At 47.4% G+C, this 25173-nt stretch overlaps 1 protein-coding gene across 1 annotated transcript in view; it reads left to right on the top strand.

The window, feature by feature from the left end:
- Nucleotides 1-8956: 8956 nt before the first annotated feature.
- Nucleotides 8957-25173, top strand: part of FXN (frataxin) — a gene marked incomplete at its 3' end in the record, with an annotated part of 31270 nt that continues 15053 nt past the window's right edge. Inside the window, exons 1-2 of the mRNA XM_030815754.1 lie at nt 8957-9644; nt 19942-20039. Of these exons, the coding sequence (XP_030671614.1) occupies nt 9480-9644; nt 19942-20039 (263 nt within the window). The remainder of the gene's footprint in view (nt 9645-19941; nt 20040-25173) is intronic.

The following is a 25173-nucleotide window of genomic DNA, read 5'->3' as shown; positions in this document are numbered from 1 at the left end:
ATGACTGAATCTGCCTCCAGAGATTGACTTAACTGCCCAGGCATGTGACTTGAACGTTGGGACTTTTAAAAGCTCCCCAGGTGATTCTAATGCACAGCCGAGTTTTAGAACCACCGGATGAGCCCATGAACACATTTTGTTTAACCCCAATATAGAGGCCTAAACAGAGTATTTTAAATTTTAATAATTATTTTCTCAATGTAAAGAGCAGTCCGTTTCATATACCCCAGATCATCCAGATTTCAGTCTCCTGTTGTAATATTTGTGCACAGTAGGCCTACGTTTCCACAGGACACCATTCAGCTATGCTGAGTTGCGATTGCACTTTACGTAAGCATTTTCTCTGCACTTCACAGCCCTTCCTGCCCTCCCAACTATCACCACCGCACAGAACTAATGACAGTTGCTGCTTATCATCCTGTTGGCTCTGCGGGCTTTTTTTCTTTTTTTACATTGGCGTTAAAAGTAAAATAGTGCTTATGCCATGTCTCCAGCAGAGCAAGAAAGAAAAAGGCAGCCCAGGAAGGCTAAGTGTTCCATAGGGCCTGCCACTCATTTCTGGCACCTGCCTGGCCCCTGCAGCATTTGGGTGCATGCCCTTGATTTAAATCGATTAATGTTTTCCCAGAAGGAGCCCCAAAATGCTTTATAGCCTATAGAACAAAGAGCTGAGAAGTGAGAGGTCCCAATTCAATTATCTTAATAATTAGATAGCTCTTGAAGACAGAAGAAAGCTATACAAACACAGCAAGGAAAAGGGGGCGTCCAGTGACCAGTTCCATAATTCAGGAAATGCAGGAGGTTTGAAGAGTTTGTATGCATTATAAGGGACAAAGAGGGCTGGAGCTGAACCTGAACTGTGAGGAACAGAAGTGCCTAACCTGGAGTTAAAAAAGAATAAGAAATATTGCAACCCTAGGGGTAAACTGCAGACCTTCCAGAACTGCAGAACCCCAGGAGCTAGGGCCCAATACATCCAAGCTTGAGTCTGTTCGAGAATCTCGCTTTTTCAGCCTCTCCAACACTGTACTAGATGAGGACATCTGGCCTCTGGGTCTGTACATACTATCCCCTCTGCTATGCTCTTTCCTCCTTGCCCTCTTTCACCTGGCCAACTCCTCATCTCTCTGATCTCAGAAACTCATGCTGTCACCACCTCCACCAAGTCAAGACGAGGCCACTCTCATACGCTTCTGTAGTATCCTATAATTACTCAATCATCGCACTTATGTGACTTTGAAAATACTTTTACGTTATCATCTCTCTCCTGCGCAAGACTGTGAGCTCCATGAGAACATGTTGATTATCAATCTTTGTTACCACGATATCATCAGCAACCACAGTGCGTGGAACTGTGGACGCTCAATAGCCAATGATGGATGGATGCCAGGCGCGGTGGCTCATGCCTGTAATTCCAGCACTCTGGGAGGCTGAGGCGGGCAGATCATGAGGTCAAGAGATCGAGACCATCCTGGCCAACATGGTGAAACCCCATCTCTACTAAAAATACAAAAATTAGCCAGGCGTGGTGGTGCACGCCCATAGTCCCTGCTACTGCGGAGGCTAAGGCAGGAGAATTGCTTGAATCTGGGAGGTGGAGGTTGCAGTGAGCCGAGATCGCGCCACTGCACTCCAGCCTGGAAACAGAGCGAGACTCCGTCCCACAACCACAACAACAACAACAAAAAACAAAAACAAACAGTGATGGATGGGTTTGTAAACCAAAACTAAAATTCAAAGCTCCCCAGCTGACTAAATGGACCCCCTTCTTGGCCAAGGGGAGTCCAAAGAAACCTGAAAAACTAGTTCAGGCGACTCCAGGAAGGGGTAGGGGTCAGACATGCCTCATTATACCCTCTCCCTTTTGGAGTCTGTAACCGCCCAGTGGGTTCACCTTGCCCAATGCCTAGACAGAGCCGATTTATCAAGACAGGGGATTCGCAATAGAGAAAGAGTAATTCACACAGAGCCAGCTGTATGGGAGACTAGAGTTTTATTAGTACTCAAATCAGTCTCCCTAAGAATCGGGGATCAGAGTATTTAAGGATAATTTGGTAGGTACAGGCCAGTGAGTCAGGAGCGCTGATTGGTCAGGTCAGAGATGAAATCATAGGGAATCAAAGGTGTCCTCTTGTGCTGAGTCAGTTCCTGCTCTGGGGTCCACAAGATCAGATGAGCCAGTTGATTGGTCTGGGTGGTGCCAGCTGATCCACTGAGTGCAGGGTCTGCAAAATATCTCAAGCCCTGATGTTAGATTTTACAATAGTGATGTTATCCCCAGGAGCAATTTGGGGAGGTTCAGAATCTGGCCGCCTTCAGTTGCATGACTCCTAAACCGTAATTTCTAATCTTGTGGCTAATGTGTTGGTTCTGTAAAGGGAGTCTAGTCCCCAGGCAGGAAGGGGATTTGTTTTGGGAAAGGGCTGTTATCGTCCTTGTTTCAAAGTTAAACTATAAACTAAGTTCCTCCCAAAGTTAGTTCCAGAATATGTTTCCTTGCTATATTTGGAAATGGCCCCTACAAAGCTTTCTTTTGTGGGGGAGAATTTACATCTGTAAAAAAATCTTCTTTTTTTTTTTTTTTTTTTTGAGACAGAGTCTCACTTTGTCGCCCAAGATGGAGTGCAGTGGCGCAATCTCAGCTCACTGCACCATCTGCCTCCCAGGTTCAAGCGATTCTCCTGCCTCAGCCTGCTGAGTAGCTGGGACTACAGGTGCATGCCACCACGCGTGGCTAATTGTTTTGTCTTTTTTGTATTTTTAGTAGAGGCGGGGTTTCACCCTGTTAGCCAGGTTGGTCTCGATCTTCTGACCTCGTGATCCACCTTCTTCAGCCTCCCAAAGTGCTGGGATTACAGGCGTGAGCCACCGCGCCCAGCCCAAAAATCTCTTTTAACATAAGTGGATCTTTCCTTTTCCAGGCCCTGCAAATCCCTGAAGAGATTAACTGAGAGTCTAACACCTTTTAAAGGTCTGCATAGGAAATATTTGCATCTATAATCTTTAAGCTACCTATGAGATTTGATTTATATAACAAGAACCGTGGTCTCCACAACCCCTTATCTTAACCCAGACACTCCTTTCTATTGCTTCCAGGTCTTCAGATAATAACTTAACTCTCAACCAATTGCCAATCAGGAAATTGTTGAATCCACCTATGACCTGCAAGCACCCTCTGCCCTTCAAGTTGTCACACCTTTCTGGACCAAACCAATGTATACCTCACATGTATACATGTTTTGATTGACGTCTTAATGTCTCCCTAAAACATAAAAAACCAAGCTGTGGCCAGGCGTAGTGGCTCACACCTGTAATCCTAGGACTTTGGGAGGCCGAGGTGGGTGGACCACAAGTTCAGAAGATCGAGACCATCCTGGGTAACACGGTGAAACCCTGTTTCTATGAAAAACACACACACACACACACACACACATGCACACACACACACACACACACACAAACTTAGCCAGGCGTGGTGGTGGTCCACTCCCAGCTACTCAGGAGGCTGAGGCAGGAGAATGGCGTGAACCCGGGAGGCGGAGGTTGCAGTGAGCCAGTGAGCCGAGATGGCGCCACTGCACTCCAGCCTGGGCAACAGAGCGAGACTCTGTCTCAAAAAAAACAAAAAAAAAAACCAACAAAAAAAAACCAAGCTGTAACCCAACCACCTTGGGCACATATTCTCAAGACCTTTTGAGACTGTGCCTTGGGGCCATGTTCACCCATATTTGGCTCAGAATAAAACTCTTTAAATATTTTATAGAGTTTGGCTTTTTTCCTTGACAGGTTGATGAGTAAGTGGGTGGAAGAACAGAGTGGGTGAACAGAGCAAACATGATAAATGGAAGAAAGGACCTGAGATTAAGGAACTGGAGATTGTAATCAGAAAGCGGGATCCTATAGTTGAAGATACCTGAGAAAGAACAATTTAAAATGGCAAAAAAGTCCCAAGAACAGATATGAATACCAGCTGGGGTCCAGCCTCACAAACAAAACCTAGGTCCGCCAATTCACAGAGATAATCTAATGCAGGGAATTTGTTGCAAAGGTGACAGAAGGACTGAAAGAGCTACCAGGAAGAATTAGATGAACTCAAAATTAAGAAATGCAGAAAAGTTGCATTTACCGTAACTACGTATAGAGGAACAGAAGGAAAAAGGTGTTAACACAGCCCCGGAGCAGAGACTGAAACCACAGTGGTCTGTCCAGCAAGAGGCGGAGCCACAGAGGAAACCCAGTCACTGCTGGAGATGGTGCCCGAAGGGAATGAGGGAGGGGAGAAAAGGAGGGCAGAAATACCTGCCTCCTCTCTGCCACCCACCTGCCAATCTCCCACAGGCGCCTCTCATTGGCTGAACCTCTCGAAACAAATTGGCAAAGGAGTTTAGGAAACGTAATTTGCATGGATCAGGTTTCCTTGAAAGAAACAGAGGAGGAGCAGAGAATGGATGTAACAGCAAATAGGCAAAAAAGCAACCCAAGATGAGAATGGCTTGCTGAAGCTTTATGAGAAGAGAAAAGTGGATTCTAGGAACTGTGAAATGGCATATGCCATCCTTGTGGATACTGTAATCACTATTTGATGCTCCAGAGGGGAAAGGGAGAGAGGACTGTGGCCAGAGCCAAGGAACTCAATGAATGTCAGTGTTTAGGAATGACTGAAGGACAAGAGATGAAATGAAGGGAAAGATGTGTTAGTGTTATGTCCCAAGCCTGGTCTGGAAAGAGCAAGGGAGAGGTAGAATTGCAGCACAGTTAAAAGGCCCAATTTTGAGCCCCAGCTTGGACACTTATTAGCTGTAGGATTTGGACAGGTGAATTAGCCTCTGAGCCCTGGTGTATAAAATGGAGATAATAATAATAGTACCCTCAGTATGGCTATTAGAATTAAACCAGAGTGCATATAAAGCACTTCCCACAGTGCCTAATAACAGCAATCATAGCAGAGCACATTCAATCTACATTCTCAACTCTAGGGCATGAGAAAAAGGCTTTCTCCAAGGTTCTGGCTCAGGGTTCCGGCTCAGGGTTCCTCGTGAGGTTGTAGTCAGCTGTCAGTCAGAGCTGCGGTCATCTGAGGCAAGAGGACCTACTTCCAGCTCACTCATGTGGTTGCTGGCAAGCCTCACGTCCTTACTGGCTTTGGGCTGTGTACTGGAGGTCCTCACCAGGGGCCTCTCTATAGATTCTGACAGCATGGCAACCAGCTCCCACATAGCGAGTGATCAGAGAGAGAGAGAGAGAGAGCCGCAGTCATCTATAACCTGATCTTAGACAGGAGAGACTATCAGCTGGGTCATCTACTATTGGTCACACAGACCAACCCTGGTACACTGTGGGAGGGACTACACAAGGGATGGAATCCCAAGAGGTGAGGGACCTTTTGGAAGCTGGCTACTACACCTCTTCTCCCTCTTCCTTGTTTTTTCTCCATACCACTGATGACCAACCAACACATTGTTTTTTGAGACAAGGCCTCACTCTGTTGCCCAGGCTGGAGTTGCAGTGGCACCATCACAGTTCACCATAGCCTTGACCTCCCAGGCTCAAGTGATCCTCCCACCTCAGCCTCCTGAGTAGCTGGGACTACCGGCACATGCCACTAAACCTGGCTAATTTTTTATTTTTTATAGAGATATATGTTGCCCAGGCTGGTCTTGAACTCCTGAGCTCAAGCGATCCTTCTGCCTCAGCCTCCCAAAGTGCTGAGATTGCAGGTGTGAGTCACCCGGCTTCTAACACATTGTTTACCTTATTTTGTTATCATCAGTGTCCCTACGATAGAACATAAGAAGCAAGGGATGTCTGCCTGTCTTGTTCACTGCTGTATAATCAGCACCTAGAACAGTGCCTGACACAGTAGGGCTCCATTAGTATTTGTTAAATCGTGAGTGATGTGCCACCATAAGAAATTAGCCGGCCGGGCACGGTGGCTCACGCCTGTAATCCCAGCACTTTGGGAGGCTGAGGCGGGCAGATCACGAGGTCAGGAGATGGAGACCATCCTGGCTAACACGGTGAAACCCCGTCTCTACTAAAAATACAAAAAATTAGCTGGGTGCAGTGGCGGGCGCCTGTAGTCCCAGCTACTCGGGAGGCTGAGGCAGGAGAATGGTGTGAACCCGGGAGGCGGAGCTTGCAGTGAGCTGAGATTGCGCCACTGCACTCCAGCCTGGGCGACAGAGCGAGACTCCATCTCAGAAAAAGAAATTAGCCTGGGCCACGTGCGGTGGCTCATGCCTGTAATCCTAACACTTTGGGAGGCTGAGGTGGGTGGATCACCTGAGGTCAGGAGTTCGAGACCAGCCTGGCTAATATGGTGAAACCCTGTCTCTACTAAAAATACAAAAAATTAGCCAGATGTGGTGGTGTGCACCTGTGGCTTAACTCACAATTTTGCCCAAGGCCTATGCTACTGCAGTGCTTCTGAAACTTTAAAGCACATTAGAATCACCTGGAGGTCTTGTTAAACCGTGGATTGCTGGGCCTCGAAACCTCAGAGATTCTGATTCAGTAGGTCGAGAATAGGGCCTGAGAATTTGTATTTCTAACAAGTTTCCAGGTGATGCTGAGGCTGCTGGCCCAGCGACCACATTTGATAATCATTGCCCTCTGATAAATCCTATCAAAATATCCTAATGGCAGAGCATGGGAATTCTGGTGAAATCCTCCCCTACCCATAACCTGACAGCTATTAGGATCTGCCTACTTGAGGCTAAAAGCAACCAAGAGAGGAACAGGTACAGCGTACCACAGGGTCCCTCAACATCTTTGTCTGCCCACGCCACGGTGCCCCAGCTTCTTACCAAGTGTGCCTGATTCCTCTTGACTACCTCCAAGGAACTGCAGAAGGACAAGTTCTTGTGAAGCCTTCATCTTCTCTGATCTGCTACTCTAGGTCTATTTCTTTGGCCAAAAAGATGGGGCAATGGTATCAACTTTGCAGGGAGCTGGAGCATTTGCTAGTGACCTTTCTATACCAGAACTTGCTAAGCATGCTAGTTAATAATGATGCAGCACAGGGCGCGGTGGCTCACGCCTGTAATCCCAGCACTTTGGGAGGCCGAGACGGGCAGATCACCTGAGGTCAGGAGTTCGAGACCAGCCTGGCCAACATGGGGGAAACCCCATCTCTACTAAAAATACAAAAATTAGCCAGGCGTGGTGGTGGGCACCTGCAATCCCAGCTACTCTGGAGGCTGAGACAGAATCGCTTGAACCCAGGAGGTGGAGATTGCAGTGAGCAGAGATCACGCCACTGCACTCCAGCCTGGGCAACAGAGCAAGGTTCTGTCTCAAATAATAATAACTAATGACGCAGCTCTCTCTCTCTGAGTATATAATGCAGTTCTGATGATGTGAGGAAGGGCCTCACTGTTGGTGTGGCAGAGTCTGAGACCATGGCTGGCAACGAAAACACTCCCCTTTGATGCCTATGGGCTCTCCCTTTATGGCTTCAAGGAGAGCTTCTCAATCTTGGCAGTATTTTGCACTAGATAGTTCTTTGTTGCACAGGTGGGGGACTGTCTTGCACATCACAGGATGTTTCATCCCTGGCTTCTACCTACTAGATGCCAGTAGAAAACACCCACCCCACAGCTGCCCATTGTGACAATCAAAACCCTCTCCAGATACTTTGCAGGGGGAAAATGATTTCTCCAGGCCTGGCATATACATAACAGTACTTAATAAGCAGCTGCCTAGAATTAATTAAACACAGAAGGATGTCTCTCATCCAGAACGCCCTGGACCACCTCTTTGATAGGCAATCAGATCCCACCTCCTCTACTCTATTTTTGAAGGCCCTGTGCCAACGCCACTTTTTCCATGAATACTTCCTTGGTTCCCCCATCGCTAGCTCTATATAAATCTCCCACTCAACACTCATACCTGTTAGTTTACATTCCTCTTGACACTTGTCATTTAGCATCCTAAGTATGTAAACATGTCTCTCTTCACGATTCACAAAGTGGCTTTGGAAGAACTTTAGTACCTTCCCATCTTCTCTGCCATGAAAAGTGTACACAATTGACATTTTCTTTTTTCTTTTTTTTTTTTAAGACAGTGTCTTGTTATGAAGGCCAGGCTGGAATGCAGTGGCTATTCACAGGCACAATCATAGTTCACTGCAACCTTGAGCTCCCAGGCTCAAGTGATCCTCCTGCCTCAGCCTCCTGAGTAGCTGAGATCATAGGCATGCATTATCACACTCGGCTCACATTTGACATCCTCTAAAGCATATACAAAATGTGAAGAAAACTTTCACAATTTGCATTTCTTTGTAATATGTAACGGAAATAAAATTCTCTTAAAATCTATCAACAATAGGCAAGGCACGGTGGCTCACGCCTGTAGTCTCAGCACTTTGTGAGGCCCAGGCGGGCGGATCGTTTGAGTCTAGAAGTTCAAGACCACCCCGGGCAACATAGTGAAACCCCCTTTCTACAAAAAATACAAAAACTAGCTGGGTGTGGTGGCGCACTCCTGTAGTCCCAGCTACTTGGAAGGCTGAAATGGGAGGACTGCTTGAGCCTGGGAAGGGGAAGTTGCAGTAAGCCAGGACCGTACCACTGCACTCCAGCCTGGGCAACACAGTGAGACTGTCTGAAACACACAAATAAATGAGGCGGGTGGATCACGAGGTCAGGATATCGAGACCATCCTGGCTAACACGGTGAAACCCCGTCTCTACTAAAAAAAAAAAAAATACAAAAAATTAGCTGGGCGCGGTGGCAGGCGCCCGTAGTCCCAGTTACTCGGGAAGCTGAGGCAGGAGAATGGCGTGAATCCGGGAGGTGGAGCTTGCAGTGAGCCGAGATCGTACCACTGCACTCCAGCCTGGGCGACAGAGCGAGACTCCTTCTCAATAAATAAATAAATAAATAAACAAATAAATAATCTATTAACAATATTTATTGTGCATTTAACAGGAACCATGCCCTGTCCAAAAAAAAACTTTACAGGGCTTAACTCATTTTATCCTTACCACAATCCTATGAAGTAGGAACTTTTATAAAACGCATTTTATAAACAAGGCACAGAGAAGTTAATTAACTTGCCCTCTGGTCACACAGCTAGGAAGTGGGCAGAGTACAGATTTACACAAGGCATCTGTCTCCTGGCCCCACACACCCAACTGCTGTTAACCCACACCGGCGGCCAAGCAGCCTCAATTCTGCATGCACCCACTTCCCAGCAAGACAGCAGCTCCCAAGTTCCTCCTGTTTAGAATTTTTGAAGCGGCAGGTCACCAGGCTGCAGTCTCCCTGGGGTCAGGGGTCCTGGCTGCACTCTGTGCTTTGCACGAAGCAGGCTCTCCATTTTTGTTAAATGCACGAATAGTGCTAAGCTGGGAAGTTCTTCCTGAGGTCTAACCTCTGGCTGTTTCCCCACAGAAGAGTGCCTGCGGCCAGTGGCCACCAGGGGTCGCCGCAGCACCCCGCGCTGGAGGGCGGAGCTGGCGGGAGCCTCGGAGCAGCATGTGGACCCTCGGACGCCGCGCAGTAGCCGGCCTCCTGGCGTCCCCCAGCCCGGCCCAGGCCCAGACCCTCATCCGGGCCCCGCGGCCGGCAGAGCTGGCCCCACTGTGCGGCCGCCGAGGCCCGCGGACCGGCATCGATGCGACCTGCACGCCCCGCCACGCCGTGAGTATCAGCGCCGGGAACCGCCGCGGGCCGCACGCCGCACGCCTGCGCAGGGAGGCGCCGCGCACGCCGGGGACGCTCCGGGGACGCTGCGGGGACGCTCCGGGGACGCTCCGGGGACGCTCCGGGGACGCGCCCTGGGCTGGCTCACCCCGCTGCGTCTCAGGGCGGCCCGGCGGCAGCGCCGTGGCAACCGCTTTCTCTAGTTCTCCCGGTTGCGTTTACACTGGCTTCTGCTTTCCGATGGAAAAGGGGACATTTTGTCCTGCAGTGCGACTGCGGGGCAAGGCACGGGCGAAGGCATGGCGGGCTGGTGGAGGGGACCGGATCCGAGGGGTCTGCGGCTGTCTCCATGCTTGTCACTTCTCTGCGATAACTTGTTTCAGTAATATTAATAGATGGTATCTGCTAGTGTATACATACACATAATGTGTGTGTCTGTGTGTATCTGTATATAGCGTGTGTGTTGTGTGTGTGTGTTTCCGCGCACCGGCGCGCGCACACCTGATATTTTCAAGGCTGGATTTTTTTGAACGAAATGGTTTCCGGGAACGAGGTGAAACTTTCAGAGCTGCAGAGTAGCAGGGGCCCTGGCTTTTGGAAACTGACCCGACCTTTATTCCAAATTCTGCACCACTCCGCAAAGCTATGTGACCTTGGGGGATCCCCTAACCTCTCTGAGACGTGGCTTTGTTTTCTGTAGGGAGAAGATGAAGGTGACACCCATTTTGCGGACCTGGTGTGAGGATTAAATGGGAATAACATAGATAAAGTCTTCAGAACTTCACATTAGTTCGCCTTTCTTCCCTTGGGGGTACAAAGAAATATCTGACCCAGATACGCCACGACTTAAAAGGAGGAAACCCAAAGAATGGCTGTGGGGATGAGGAAGATTCCTCAAGGGGAGGACATGGTATTTAATGAGGGTCTTGAAGATGCCAAGGAAGTGGTGGAGGGTGTTCCACGAGGAGGGAACCGTCTGGGCAAAGGCCAGGAAGGCGAAAGGGGATCCCTTCTGAGTGGCTGGTACACCGCATATATTAGGGGAGATGAAAGAGGCAGGCTACGTCCAAGCCATGTTTGTGTTGCTCTGTGGAGTCTGTACTTTAGGCTTAAACTTCCCACTGACACGTGTTATTTGGCCCACATTGTATTTGAAGAAACTTTGGGATTGGTTGCCAGTGCTTAAAAGTTAGGACTTAGAAAATGGATTTCCTGGCAGGGTGCGGTGGCTCATGCCCATAATCCCAGCACTTTGGGAGGCCTAGGCAGGTGGATCACCTGAGGTCAGGAGTTCAAGACTATCCCGGCCAACATGGTGAAACTCTACTAAAAAATACAAAAAAAAAAAAAAGAAGAAGAAGAAAGAAAAGTGAGCCGGGCGTGGTGTCCCGCGCCTGTAATCCCAGCTACTCCGGAGGCTGAGGCAGGAGAATTACTTGAACCCGGGAGGCGGAGGTTGCATTGAGCCAAGATCGCCCACTGCACTCCAGCGTGGGCGACAAAGCAGGACTCCGTCTCAAAAAAATAATAGTAAAAAATAAATAAAATGGATTTCCCAGTATCTCTGGAAAAATAGGGAAGTTTGTCCATGGTGGGCCTTAGATCCCCTCGAGGAAAGCAGACATTTATTACTTGGCTTCTGTGCACTACCTGAGCTGCCGCATATTGGGCTTTCACCTCTGCCTGTGTGGACAGCATGGGTTGTCAGCAGTTTTTTTTTTTTTTTTTTTTTTTGAGACGGAGTTTCCCTCTTGTTGCCCAGGCTGGAGTGCAGTGGCTCAATCTCAGCTCACTGCAACCTCTGCCTCCCGGGTTCGAGTGATTGTCCTGCCTTAGCCTCCCGAGTAGCTGGGATTATAGGCTAATTTTGTATTTTTAGTAGAGACTGGTTTCTCCATGTTGGTCAGGCTGGTCTAGAACTCCCAATCTTAGGTGATCTGCCTGCCTCGCCCTCCCAAAGTGCTGGAATTACAGGCGTGAGCCACCGCGTCTGGCCATCAGCACAGTTTTTAATTTAGGAGAATGACAAGAGGTGGTACAGTTTTTTGGATGGTACCTGGTGGCTGTTAAGGGCTGTAGACTGACAAACACACCCAACTTGGCGCTGGCACCCAGGAGGTGGACACTGCGTTTACGGATAGATGGTTAGCAACCTCTTTTTTTCTATAGTGAATTAATCACATTTGTTTAACCTGTCTGTTCCACAGTTCCCTTGCACGTCTTGGGTATTTGAGGAGTTGGATGGGTGGCAGTCGCAACTGGGGCCACCATCCTGTTTAATTATTTTAAAGTCCTGACTGTCTTGGATTGACCCTAAGGTCCCCTTGGTCTCCAAAATTCATCAGAAACTGAGTTCACTTGAAGGCCTGTTCCCCACGCTTTTCTCTATCCGTTGCATCTACTTCTAGAGCAGCTGTTCAACAGAAACACAGTGGGAGCCACAGACATAATTCTACATTTTCTAGTTAAAAAGAAAAAAAAAATCCTTTTCAACAATATATGTATTCAACCTAGTACATACAAGATATTATCATTCCAACATGTAATCAGTATTTTAGAAATCAGTAATGAGGCCAGGCACAGTGGCTCATGCCTGTAATCTCAGGACTTTGGGAGGCCGAGGTGAGTGGATCATCTGAGATCAGGAGTTCAAGACCAGCCTGGCCAACATGGTGAAACCCTATCTCTACTAAAAATTAGCTCAGCATGGTGGTAGGTGCCTGTAGTCCCAGCTACTCAGGAGGCTGAGGCATGAGAATCACTTGAGCCCAGGAGGCAGAGGTTGTAGTGAGCCAAGATTTTGGGGGATTCTGTGACACACACAAAAAATCAGTAATAAGGTATCTTGCATACTCTTTCATACCGATATACTTCCAGCATTTATCAATTCACAATTTCTAGGTAAATGCTCGATCTGTATTTAGTTTTATAAAATTCACAATTAAAAATGAAGGTTCACATAGTCAAGTTGTTCCAAACACACTTAAATGTCTCCTAGGCCAGTTGTGGTCGCTCACACCTGTAATCCCAGCACTTTGGGAGGCTGAGACGGGCGGATCACCTGAGGTCAGGAGTTTGAGACCAGCCTGGCCAACATGGTGAAACCCTGTCTCTACTAAAAATACAAAAATTAGCTGGGTGTGGTGGTGCACGCCTGTAATCTCAGCTACTCAGAAGGCTGAGGCAGGATAATTGCTTGAACCTGGGAGGTGGTGGAGGTTGCAGTGAGTCAAGATTGCACCACTGCCCTCCAGTCTGGGCAACAGAGCAAGACTCTGTCTCAAAAAAACAAACAAACAAACAAAAAAAAAACGGCTCCTAATAACTTTATTACTTTATCATCACCTCAAATAATTAAAATTAAATAAAGTTGAAAATCCAGGTCCTCAGTCCCATTAGCCACATTTCTAGTGCTCAGTAGCCACGGGGTCTGGTGACCAACACATGGGACAGTGTATTTAGTACCTGATCATTGGTTCTCAGATCTGCCTCCTCAGCAGAACCAAGAATCCAGAGAAATGGCTTTTAAGAGCACAGCCCCCCAGCCCCCAGCCCCCAGCCTTACCTACCTGGAGGCTGAGAAGGACTCTGGTTCCATGAGGCAGCCTATGTTTTTTGATGGAGGGATGTGACAGGGGCTCCGTCTTTAACGTTTCCTCTTAAATACTGGAGACAGCTTCGAGGAGGAGATAACTGGATGTCTTAGTCCATTTTCTGTTGCTTGTGACAGAATACCTGAAACTGGGCAATTTATATGGTAAAAATTTTTTTTCTTACTGCTCTGGAGGCTGAGAAGTCCAAAGTCAAGTCCTTTCTTGCTGGTGGGGACTTTGCAGAGTATTGAGGCGGCACCGGGCGTCATATGGTAAGGGGCTGAGTGTGCCACCTCAGGTGTCTTTTTCTTTTCTTATAAAGCATAACTAGTTTCACTCCCAGGATAACCCCTTAATCGATGAATGGATTAATCCATTATTGAGGGAAGAACCTTCATGACCCAGTCACCGCTTAAAGGCCCCACCTCTCAATACTGCCACATTGGGAATTAAATTTCAACATGAGTTTCGGAGGTGACAAACATTCAAACCATAGCATGCTCCCTCTTAAATAACTCAATAAGCTCCTGTGGCATCCACTTCTGCATGCCTTGGACAACTTTTAGACATCTGTCCATTTTCCTAGAGGGACAAGACCATCACCTGTGACCCTATGACCTTTTGGCTTTAGGTCTAACAAGCAGGTTATACCCTCACTCACTTTGAAATCATTTTTATTGTCTTGCAGACAATTTACACAAGTTTACACATAGAAAAGGATATATAAATATTTATACGCTGCTGGGCGTGGTTGCTCATGCCTGTAATCCCAGTACTTTGGGAGGCCGAGGCGGGTGGATCACGAGGTCAGGAGATTGAGACCATCCTGGCTAACATGGTGAAACTCCATCTCTACTAAAAATACAAAAAATTAGCCGGGCGTGGTGCTGGGTGCCTGTAGTCCCCCCTACTCGGGAGGCTGAGGCAGGAGAATGGCGTGAACCCAGGAGGCGGAGCTTGCAGTGTGCCGAGATCATGCCACTGCACTCCATTCTGGGCGACAGAGCGAGACTCCATCTCAAAGAAAAAAATAAGTAAATAAATACTTATACTGCTTATAAACTAATAATAAATGCTATGGTCTGCATGTTTGTGTCACCCCACCATTCATATGTTAAAACCTAATCACCAAAGTGATACTAGGAGGTGGGACCCTTGGGAGGTGATGAGGTGTGAGGGTGGAGCCCATATGATTGGGATTAGTGCCCTTGTAAAACAGCCCAACGCAGCCCAGTGACAAGGCATCATCTATGAACCAGAAAAACTGGCCCTCACCAGACACCAGAGCTGTTGGTGCATTGATCTTGGATTTCCCACCCTCCAGGACTCTGAGAAACACATTTCTATTGTTTCTAAGCCACGCAGTGGCTGGTATTTTGTTATAGCATCCCAGACTAAGACAAATAACAAATACTTGTATCCCTGACACCAGGTTAAGAGATAGAATTTGTTTCTTCCTCAGGAGGCCCTTGTCTTCACCCCGTCACTGCCCTGTCCTCCCTGGAGGAATCTGCCAGCCCAAATTCTGTTAATCGTGCCCTCGTTTTCTTAGAGTTTGACCTCCTCTGTATCTCCCCCAATCCATGTATTGTTTATATATAAGGTGTCCTGCTGTATCTATTCTGCTATGGCTTGCCCCTTTTGTTCAACACTGTTTTTGAGTGTCATCTGCATTGATGCATGCGGTTGTCATTTGTTTGTTTTCACTGCTGGATAGTAGCTGGTTGGGTAAATATGTCGCAGTCTATATCACACTCTCTCCAGGCTCCTTTAGGTGACGTTTGGTTGATTGCAGTGTTCTGTTGTTATGATGGTGCTGCTCTGACTGTTCTTGTGCATGGACAGAAGTTCCTTTCAGGGAATTTCTCAGAATGGAATTGCTGGGCAAAGGGGCAGCCAATATTCAACTTATTTGATGCCAAAAGCGGTGGTACCAGTTCATCCTCCCCTGCGAGGTATGGGTCCTGATTCGCTCTTCAAGTGCTGTGGTTTGACAGGGCCGGGGGTGACAAGGGGACACCTGGGAAGGAAAGCCAAGGGGTGGGCAATGATTGGGTTAAGTGGTTCCTGACCCCTGGGCCTGAGACTTTAGGCCCAGAAACTATCTAATATTTCCTCAAATGCATCCCATGAGCAGGCACTGTGTGAGTGAGCACGCACATCTGAAGCCTCAAGCTAGGCAAGCCTACCATGACTTGTGGTCCAAGGGCTCACGGGTGACCTGGAGTTAGAGGGAGAGGTGGCTGCCGGGTGGCTTTAGAAAGAACACTCATCCTGGCCAGGTGCGGTGGCTTATGCCTGTAATCTCAGCACTTTGGGAGGCCAAGGTGGGTGGATCATGAGGTCAGGAGTAAGACCAGCCTGACCAACATGCTGAAACCCATCTCTCCTAAAAATACAAAAATTAGCCGGGCATGGAGGTGCACGTCTGTAATCCCAGGTACTCAGGAGGCTGAGGCAGGAGAATCCGTTGAACCCGGGAGGCGGAGGTTGCAATAAGCCACTGCGTTCCAGCCTGGGTGACAGAGCAAGACTCCGTCTCAGGAAAAAAAAAAAGGAAGAACACTCATCCTATGACCTTGACCTCCAAGCTTTGCCTCCCTCAATCGGAGCAGAATGGAGCCTCCCTCAGGCAGAGGCCGAAGTTTGCCTCTCACCTAGGTCTCCATTCTTTTGTTCAGAGCCTGAATACCCTCAGGCTCTGTACTTGGGTTATTTCTGTTCTCTTGTTTTATGCTCACGGTTGTGAGGTTTGTTGTGAGTACCACGATCCCTTCCTTCAGAGGAGTAAACTGAGGTTCCAAAAGGTTTAGCAGTTGCCCAAGGAATATTAAATTGGCAAAAGCAGGTAAAATATAAAGCAAGGAGTATTTGGCAACGGTTCTTTTTTTATGATTAAAAACAGCCGAAGAAAGACTTCTACTTGTGCCTTTGAATGAGTAACCTGCATTTGACCCTCCCACCAATAACAACCATCAAATCTCTATTAAATTAAACACACATACACACAGACAAAAACAGCTATTGTGAAGGTATCAGCGACTAAGACAACTAAGGTTTGAGGGGCCAGAATCCTGGAGAGACGGGAACTTCCCTGAGGTGAGCCCCACATTCTCAGACACTTTTCCTTGGATGTTTTGAGCGCTGCTTTAATTCCTGGGAAAACAATTTCTTCCACTGTGCACAGACTCTGGGGCCAGACAGCTTGGGTTCAATCCCAGCTCTGCCACGTAACGTCTCTGTATCTGTATAGGCAAGTTACCCTTTGGTGCGTCAGTTTCCTCATCTGTAAAACACGACTATAGTTGATCCTTATTCGTTAAGATTCTGTACTTGTTAATTTGCCCACTTGCTAAAATTTCTTACCCCAAAATCAGTACCCCTGGCCTTCTGCGGTCGTTTCAAAGATGTGTGCAGAGCGGCAAAAAAATTTGAGCTCCTCCAGGCTCATGTTCCCAGCCAAGGTCTGACAAAAGTGCTGCCCTGCATTCTTATTTCAGCTGCCATAGTGTAAACAGTGTCCTTTTCACAGTCTGGTTAGTGCCATGTTTTTCAGATTTTTATGCTTTTTTCTTGGTTATTTCTCTGTTAAAATTGTCTCCAAGTGTAGTGCAAAGTTGAGCACGAGGAGGCTGTGATGTTCCTTACAGAGAAAATGCATGTGTTAGAGCAGCTTTGTCAGGCGTGAGTTAAGGTGCTGTTGTCCTGAGATCAGTTAATTTGTTGTTGTTGTTGTTTGAGACAGGGTCTCCCTCTGTTGCCCAGGCTGCTGGAGTGCAATGGTGTAATCATAGCTCACTGCAGCCTCTACCTCTCTGGCTCACGCAATCCTCCCACCTCGGCCTCCTGAGTAGCTGGGACTACAGGTGCACCCCACCACACCCAGATAATGTTTTTGATTTTTTTTTAGATGGAATTTTGCTCATCGCCCAGGCTGGAGTGCAATGGTGCGATCCTGGCTCACTGCAACTTCCACCTCCCGGATTCAAGCAATTTTTCTGCCTCAGCCTCCTGAGTAGCAGAGGTTACAGGCACATGTCATCACGCCTCGCTAATTTTTGTGTTTTAGTAGAGGCGGGGGTTTCACTATGTGGCCAGGCTAGTCTTGAACTCCTGACCTCAGGTGATCCACCCGCCTCTGCCTCCCAAACTGCAGGGATTATAGGCGCGAGCCACAATGTCCAGCCTCATGTTTTTTATTTTTCAAGTTGAAATGAGGTCTCTCTATGTTGCCCAGGTTGGTCTCAAACTCTTGAGCTCGAGTAATCCTCCCACCTTGGCCTCCCAAAGTGCGGGGATTACAGGTGTGAGCTACCATGCCCAGTCAAGATCAGTGTTAATGAATCAACTATATATATTGCATAAGGTGTCTTTAAACAGAAATAAGGTTATATATTGATCGATTGGTAACAATATTGTGACCAGCAGCTTACGGGGGGGACCTAGTCTTGTATTTCTCCTATAAATAATTTGCTCGTTGAGTGTTTGTGGCAATTTTGTAGCACATAACTACCAAGAATAAGGACTGTAGTAAGAGTACATCCCTCACAGGATTGTAATGAAGATTGAGTCTGTTTACGTAAAGGCTGAGAGCAGTGTCAAGCAGACGGAGAACACTGTAGAATGTGCAATAGCTCTAACAGTGGTTATCATGGCTGCCCTCTCACTTCTTCAGAGACGTGTTTCTAAGGTCTGCACTCTGCCCCACCCTCCCCCTCCACTGTCCTCCAGCCCATTTCCTCCTCCACGCACTTCCCAGCCCTGTGCCTTCTGCCTTCTCTTTTCTGAGTTTGCTAAGGGCACTGCTGGCTCAAGAGCAGTTACTAACAGTGTCTCGCCTCTTCTCTCCATGGCAACCAGTGACCTTTGGAGAATGTAAATCTTATCACCAATCTCTTAAAGCCCTTCGGTGCGTTCCCAGGATGACGTCCAGCTGAGGTCCTTGGCAAGACCCAGGCCGCCCCCGCCTTGCTCCATCACCTCCCCTGTCACCTCCCCTACATCTCTCCACTCTGGCTGCACCACTCTTGTGCCCCAGTGGCTCTTGTCTGATTATTTCCTTCATCTCCCCAGCTGGTCAGCAGAGCTGGTGGTAATCAACTCAGACTCTGTCACCCGGATGTCCAGCAGTTAGGGACCAAAAAAAATCAACAGGTCACATTCTGTCCTGCAGATCATGATAATAAGGTCTGTCAGACAGCAGTCAGCAGTCAGAGCCAATCTTCTGGACTTCAGCAGGATTCTGCCTCTTGCTATTTCCTGTTGCCTCTCTTAGTGACCTTTTACGAGCATTGTGGATGCCTTCCAGCCTCCTGCTAACCACCCCGTAACCTGAACAGCTTGCAGCAGCCCTGCCCAGTAGAACTTCCTGATGTGATGGAAATGCTGTGTCTGCACCACTAGCCACATGTGGCCACAGGATTCTTGAAACTGGTGGTGCAGTTGAGGAGCTGACTTTATTTTATTTCATTAAATTTAAATGTAAATAGCTACATGTGGCTTATTGGCTAGCCTGTTGGACAACACGGGCTTAGAGAGACACAGGGAGAACTCACTGTAATGCACTAAAAGAAGGTCAAAAAAAAAAAAATCCTGAGGAATATTCCTAAAAAACTTTAACGTAGGGCCGGGTTCAGTGGCTCACGCCTGTAATCCCAGCACTTTGGGAAACTGAGGAGGGCAGATCACTTGAGGCCAGGAGTTCAAGAACAGCCTGGCCAACATGGTGAAACCCTGTCTCTACTAAAAATACAAAAAATCGGGTGTGGTGGCGGGTGCCTGTAATCCCAGCTACACAGGAGGCTGAGGCACGAGAATCACTCGAACCCGGGAGGTGGGGGTTGCAGTGAGCTGAGATCGCGCCACTGCACTCCAGCCTGGGCAACAGAGCGAGACTTTATCTCAAAAACAAAAAAAAACAAAAACAAACAAAAAAAACTTTAGCATGATTATGTAACCAAAATGCGGGTTAGTTGTTCACCGGATGCAGAGTCCAATTAACAAGAGCAAGGCCTGGTACCAAAAAAAAGTGAATTTATTCTGAAACTAGCTTGGGTAAGGGGTACAAAGCATCCTGCCTTTCTTTAAAAGTGCTGCTTCCCCTTTGAAGCAGAAAGTGGACACTTTTATAAGGTAAGGGGGGAAGTGTGCAAGGGCAAGTAGGTGGGTCCCTCTGCTAGTTCCGTGCCTACTCTACAGGACAGTTGACTTGGCACCTTCCTGGTTAGAAATAAGCTGTAGCAGTGGCCAAGTGGGCATGCTTTCAGTGTGCCCTCCCTGTGAATGAAAGTCCTGAGGCAACCCCTGAGGGTGGAAGTGCCAGGCCACCACCCACTGGAGGTAAAAGTTCCGTGGTGGGTTTGCTTTGGTCTGCAAATCTGCTGTCATGTGGAGACATCTGTGCTCTGGAAGAGCACACAGTTAGAAAAGCTTGCCCTGCAGGGAATGTATGGTGAAGGGGAGATCAAAGGTTGTATTTGCATTTCTGAAGGGCTAGGTAGGAAACCAGGAACCAGGGGAGAGGAGAAGAGAAGAGAGGATAATTTTTTTTAAGAAAAGTAACATATTCCCTTTTTCTTAGAAAAAATGGAACAGTCGGTTACAGGCACTCTTGAATGTAGACGTAGCAATATGTAAATTATGCATTAATGGGTTATAATTCACTGAAAAATAGTAACGTACTTCTTAACTTTGGCTTTCAGAGTTCGAACCTCCATGGCCTCAACCAGATTTGGAATGTCAAAAAGCAGAATGTCTATTTGATGCATTTGAGGAAATCTGGAACTTTGGGCCGCCCAGGGTAAGATAAAACACCTTCCACGTCATGGATATCTTCCTCCCTCCTTCCTTCCCTCTCCCATTAGAACCTGATTTTCTTCCTGAGCAGCAACAATCTTAGGCATCTTTCCATGTGACTGAGTATCCACCACATTATTTTTAATGAAATAGTATTAGATTGTATGGATGTGACATAATGCATTTAACCCATCCCCTATTGGACATTCAGGTTGTTTCCAGAGTTTCGATATTATTTTTTTTAACACCCTAATAGTTAGAGCAGGCCATGCTGCTATCACGAATAGACCCAAATATTTAATAGCTCAAACCAGTAATGTTTGTGTCCTCCTCTCTGGGCAGTACAGTGTTGGCATACCTCATGAAGTGAATTAGCAACTACACTCATTCCAGCTTCCAGTTTGGTCCTTATCTGTCAGTGCCTTACTCTCCTCTGCATTGTTGAGTCTCAGTCACCCTGTCCAAGTTCCATTTGCCAGAAAGGGCTAGAAGCACAGAAGGGCTGGAAATGGCATGTACTCCTCACTCACATTCTGGTGGGAAGAACTTAGTGGCGTGGCCTTAGCTAACTGTAAGGGAGGCTGGGAAATATAGTCTAGCGAGTGCCCTGGAAGAAGCCGGCACGGCATTCCCCATGGAAAGCTGTCAGGCACGGCTACAGTCTACCCCCTGCCAACCAGTATCTGCGTGGACCCTCCTTCCACACTCAGATGCATTTACCCCCAGCCCCAAGAGAGCCAACCGATGCCCATGTGGTCACCACAGCCACCTCCGAGTCCAAGATTTCCAGGTGACGTGCAGCCTCCTCTCTCTCAGCTTTAGGGATGGCTTCTTCTGACCTACACATAGAAACACACAGACACAGACACACAGACACACATACACACATGATGGACAGGGGCAGGATAACTGCAACTGTAACTCCATTCAGGAAAGAGGCACAGCACTGGCTGCCCGCAGCAGTGGAGCCCTGCTGGGGAGCACTGGGTCAACCTCTGCCCTGGCAGAGGGGCATGTTCCTCCACAAATCCCTGCTTCAGCCTCCCAAGAGGCTCCTCCTTGTCTGTTATTTTCCTTGGCCACAGGGGAGGCAGGCAGTGGGAAGTGTGCCCTCCTCGGGGGCGAGCAGCCTTCACAGCCCGCTTCCTGCTGATAACAGTTTGGGGTTCCACAGGCTGTTTTAAGACTCCAATCAGCTATTTTAGGCCAGACTCATTTCTCTCTCGCTCTCTCTTTTTTTTTCTTTTATGAAATCGCGCCCTGTGGCCCAGGCTGGAGTGCAGTGGTGCGATCTCGGCTCACTGCAGCCTCCGCCTCCCGGGCTCAAGCAATCCTCCTGCCTCAGCCTCCTGAGTAGCTGGGACTATAGGCTTGCAGTGCCACACCTAGCTGATTTTTGTATTTTTAGTAGAGACGGGGTTTTACCATGTTGGCCAGGCTGGTCTTGAACTCCTGACCTCAGGTGATCCGCCCGCCTCGGCCTCCCAAAGTGCTGGGATTACTGGCATGAGCCAATGTGCCCAGCTCAGACTCATTTTTCTTTGAGAGTAGGCTTTTCCCAAAAGTAGGCTTCTGAGCTATTCGCTTTCAGGCAGTCCCATGTGCCAGGAACCACATCCAAATTTCCTCCCTGGATGGGAGCCTCAGGCTGCCTTATCTCCCATGCCCCCATGCCCAGCTCTCTCAGCCTAAGGGCAGGTACCTTGAGGTCATGTTAAACAATAAGATTGGAGACCAGCAATGCCCTCAGCCTGGTTTTTGCAGCAGGACTGGGTCTCTTGTTTTGGCTCAATGGGAAGCCTTTGCTGTTCAAAGCCTTAACTTCTCTGGCTGAGTGCGGTGACTCACGCCTGTAATCCCAGCTCTTTGGGAGGCCGAGGCAAGCAGATCACCTGAGGCCAGGAGTTCAAGACCAGCCTGGTCAACATGGTGAAACCTTGTCTGTACTAAAAATACAAAAAATTAGCCAGGCATGGTGGCGGGCACCTGCAATCCCAGCTACTTGGGAGCCTGAGGCAGGAGAATTGCTTGAACCCAGGAGATGGAGGCTGCAGTGAGCCGAGATCATGCCATTGCACTCCAGCCTGGGTAACAAGAGCGAAACTCCATCTCAAAAAAAAAGGAAAAAAAAAAAGAAAGCCTTAGATTCTCCCTTTGACTTTCCGCATTTGTGTAGCCTTTTATCTCCAATGCTCCATTTCATTCCATCTCCTGGCTTACTCTTTTCTTGTCACATGTACTAAAAGCAACAAGAAGCCACCGGTATTCAGGAACATTCTAACTGTCCCCAGAGCTATACCCTCAGTAGGCATACAATTGGCCGTCCAGGTTATCTGAGACCCAGATTTCCAGAGGGCTTTGCATGGCTCACAAGGTCTGAAGAACCTCTGAGCCTCCCAGCCTGCGGTGTCTGTTCATTGACTTTGCCACAGTTTCAAAGGGGCACTGCCTGCTGCGTGTTTGAGGTTTTTGCTTTGGTGGCATCCATTTCCAGCCTCGGCTTCCAGCATTCCTCCCCCAACAGACTCTCTGCCACTTTCCCCTTACTCCTGCTGGCAGTCCTGGGAGGTTGCCTAGGGCCCTTGCAGGATGCCCCAAGTCCAGCAACCTCTGACCTCTGGGAAGCACACCCTTGACCTGCCATGTGTAGGAAGACAGCCCACTTCTGCCAGGGCCCAACTCTCTGCTGGCAGGTAGCACCTTCCAACCTCTTCACTTTGGACTTTAAAACTGTCAGGTATAAAGTCAGTCGTGTCCTTATGTTTCTCAAATTCTTCAAGACACATGTCAACCAACCTCTCCTACGCATTCTCTGCAGCTCACTCTCAAAACACACCCTTTCTCTCCAGCTCACTCTCAAAACACACCCTATCAGGCCAACCACTCTTTTTAAAGGACAGCTCCTCCCCAGTCCAGTCAGGTAGCCTTCCCCACATTGTATCCTGGAAGTGGGTGATGGACTGGGTGGGGAAGAGGGTCATATGGCAAATCTGTATGTCTTACAGTAATTGTCTAGCAACCCCTGGTGTCTTACTTTAGGTCCCTTGGAAACTTTCAGATAGTGGAGTTGTCTGATACATATCTTATAACCTACAGATATTAATATATCCTCACAGGGGCACAAAAGCTCTTACAAGGATATTTATTATAATAATATTTTTATTGTTATAATTTACATGCCATAAAACTCACCATTTTAAAATGTAGAATGCAAAGGTTTTTAGTATATTCACAAGATTGTGCAGCTGTCACTACTGTCTAATTCCAGAACATTTTCATTATTCCAGAAGGAAACCCTATTCGTATTAGCAATCACTCCCCGATTCCGCCTTTCCCTAAAACCCAGCAATTACTAATCTACTTTCTGTCTCTGTGGATTTAAAGTAATTTTTTTTTTGTTTGTTTGTTTTTTGTTTTTTGTTTTTTGAGACGGAGTCTCGCTCTGTCGCCCAGGCTGGAGTGCAGTGGCACAATCTCGGCTCACTGCAAGCTCCGCCTCCCGGGTTCACGCCATTCTCCTGCCTCAGCCTCTCCGTGTAGCTGGGACTACAGGCGCCCGCCACCACGCCCGGCTAATTTTTTGTATTTTTAGTAGAGACGGGGTTTCACCGTGGTCTCGATCTCCTGACCTCGTGATCCGCCCGCCTCGGCCTCCCAAAGTGCTGGGATTACAAGCGTGAGCCACCGCGCCCGGCCCTAAAGTAATTTTAAATTTGAAAAATAGTATCTATAAGGAAATGTATCCAGTCACAAGCATACAGCTTGATGAATTTGTAAAAATTGAACAGTCCTATGAACATACCCTATAAGCTCAAGACATAGAATGTTACCAGCCCCTGCAAGCAAGCTTCCTGCTCACTTGTAGTCATTAACCCCTCCCTCTTTTCCTTCTAGTCATTAACCCCTCAGCGTAACTATTCTGATTACCAATAGCATAGATTAGTTCTGCCTGTTTTTTTACTTTATATAAACTGTCTCATTAAATATAAACATGTTTGTGTATACTTGTGCATTTCTGTCACAATGATGTTTGTGAGACTCATCCGTGCTGTTCCTATAGACAGTTCTATTTTGCAGTGTAGTATTCCATTGCATGAATATACCGCGATTTGTCTATGATATTACGAAGGAATACTTGGGCAGTTTCCAGCTTGGGGCTATAGGATGGTTATGATACAAATATTTTAGTATAGTACATGTCTTTTGGTGAACCTGGGTACACATTTCTGTTGCATATACCCCCTAAGAGTGGAATTGATGGGTCATAGCATGTAAATGCATTCAACTTTAGTAGATACTGTCCAACAGTTTTCCAAAGTGATTGTCCAACTTACTTGCCTATCAGCAGTATCTGAAAAGTCTAGTTGCTCCTTTTCTCCGCCAACTCTTTTTTATTTTATTTCATTTTACTTTAAAGACAGGGTTCCACTTTGTCACCCAGGATGGAATGCAGTGGCACTATCACAGCTCACTGCAGCCTTGACCTCCCTGGCTCGGGTGATCCCTCCCACCTCAGGCTCCTGAGCAGCTGGAACTCCAGGCATGTCCCACGCCCAGCTAATTTTTTAATTTTTTTGTAGAGACGGGGGTCTCTGTTGTCTCAGACTCCTGGGTTCCAGTGATCCTTCTCCCTTGGCCTCCCGAAGTTCTGGTATCACAGGCATGAGCCACTGCACCCGGCCCATGGCCAGCTCTTGATATGACCTGTCTCTTTCTTTTCTTTTTTTTTTTTAATGTGAGAAGTGTTAAATAATCTTTCTTTGATATTATACATAAACCACACTAAAATGTCTTTCATTAAGTAAAGCGAACCATTTTAGATACAGAAAATTCTAATTAGATTGGCATAGTTAAGGCCAAAAATAGAAAGTTGACATTGCTACCTTATCTTCAGCCCTTGCCTTTAAGAGGCAAATGAACACAAACTACAGGTGAATCTTGTTTGGTTCTGAGACAGTGAAGGAATTTCCCCCAGTATTTAAATATATTTACATAACCAGTTACATAAATCTAAATATTAAAAAAATCTCCAATAGATTTTAAGATGGCATTCACCATCTTTGTGAAAAGTTGAGCATTACTAATGAAATCTGATCATACCTTTAGAAGGATAAACAGTGATAGCATTTACTGAATCA

The sequence above is a fragment of the Nomascus leucogenys genome, chromosome 1a (genome assembly GCF_006542625.1).
Source record: "Nomascus leucogenys isolate Asia chromosome 1a, Asia_NLE_v1, whole genome shotgun sequence".
NCBI lineage: Eukaryota > Metazoa > Chordata > Mammalia > Primates > Hylobatidae > Nomascus > Nomascus leucogenys.
The sequence above is the reverse complement of the archived record's forward strand: the minus strand, read 5'-3'. Positions and strand labels throughout refer to the sequence as shown.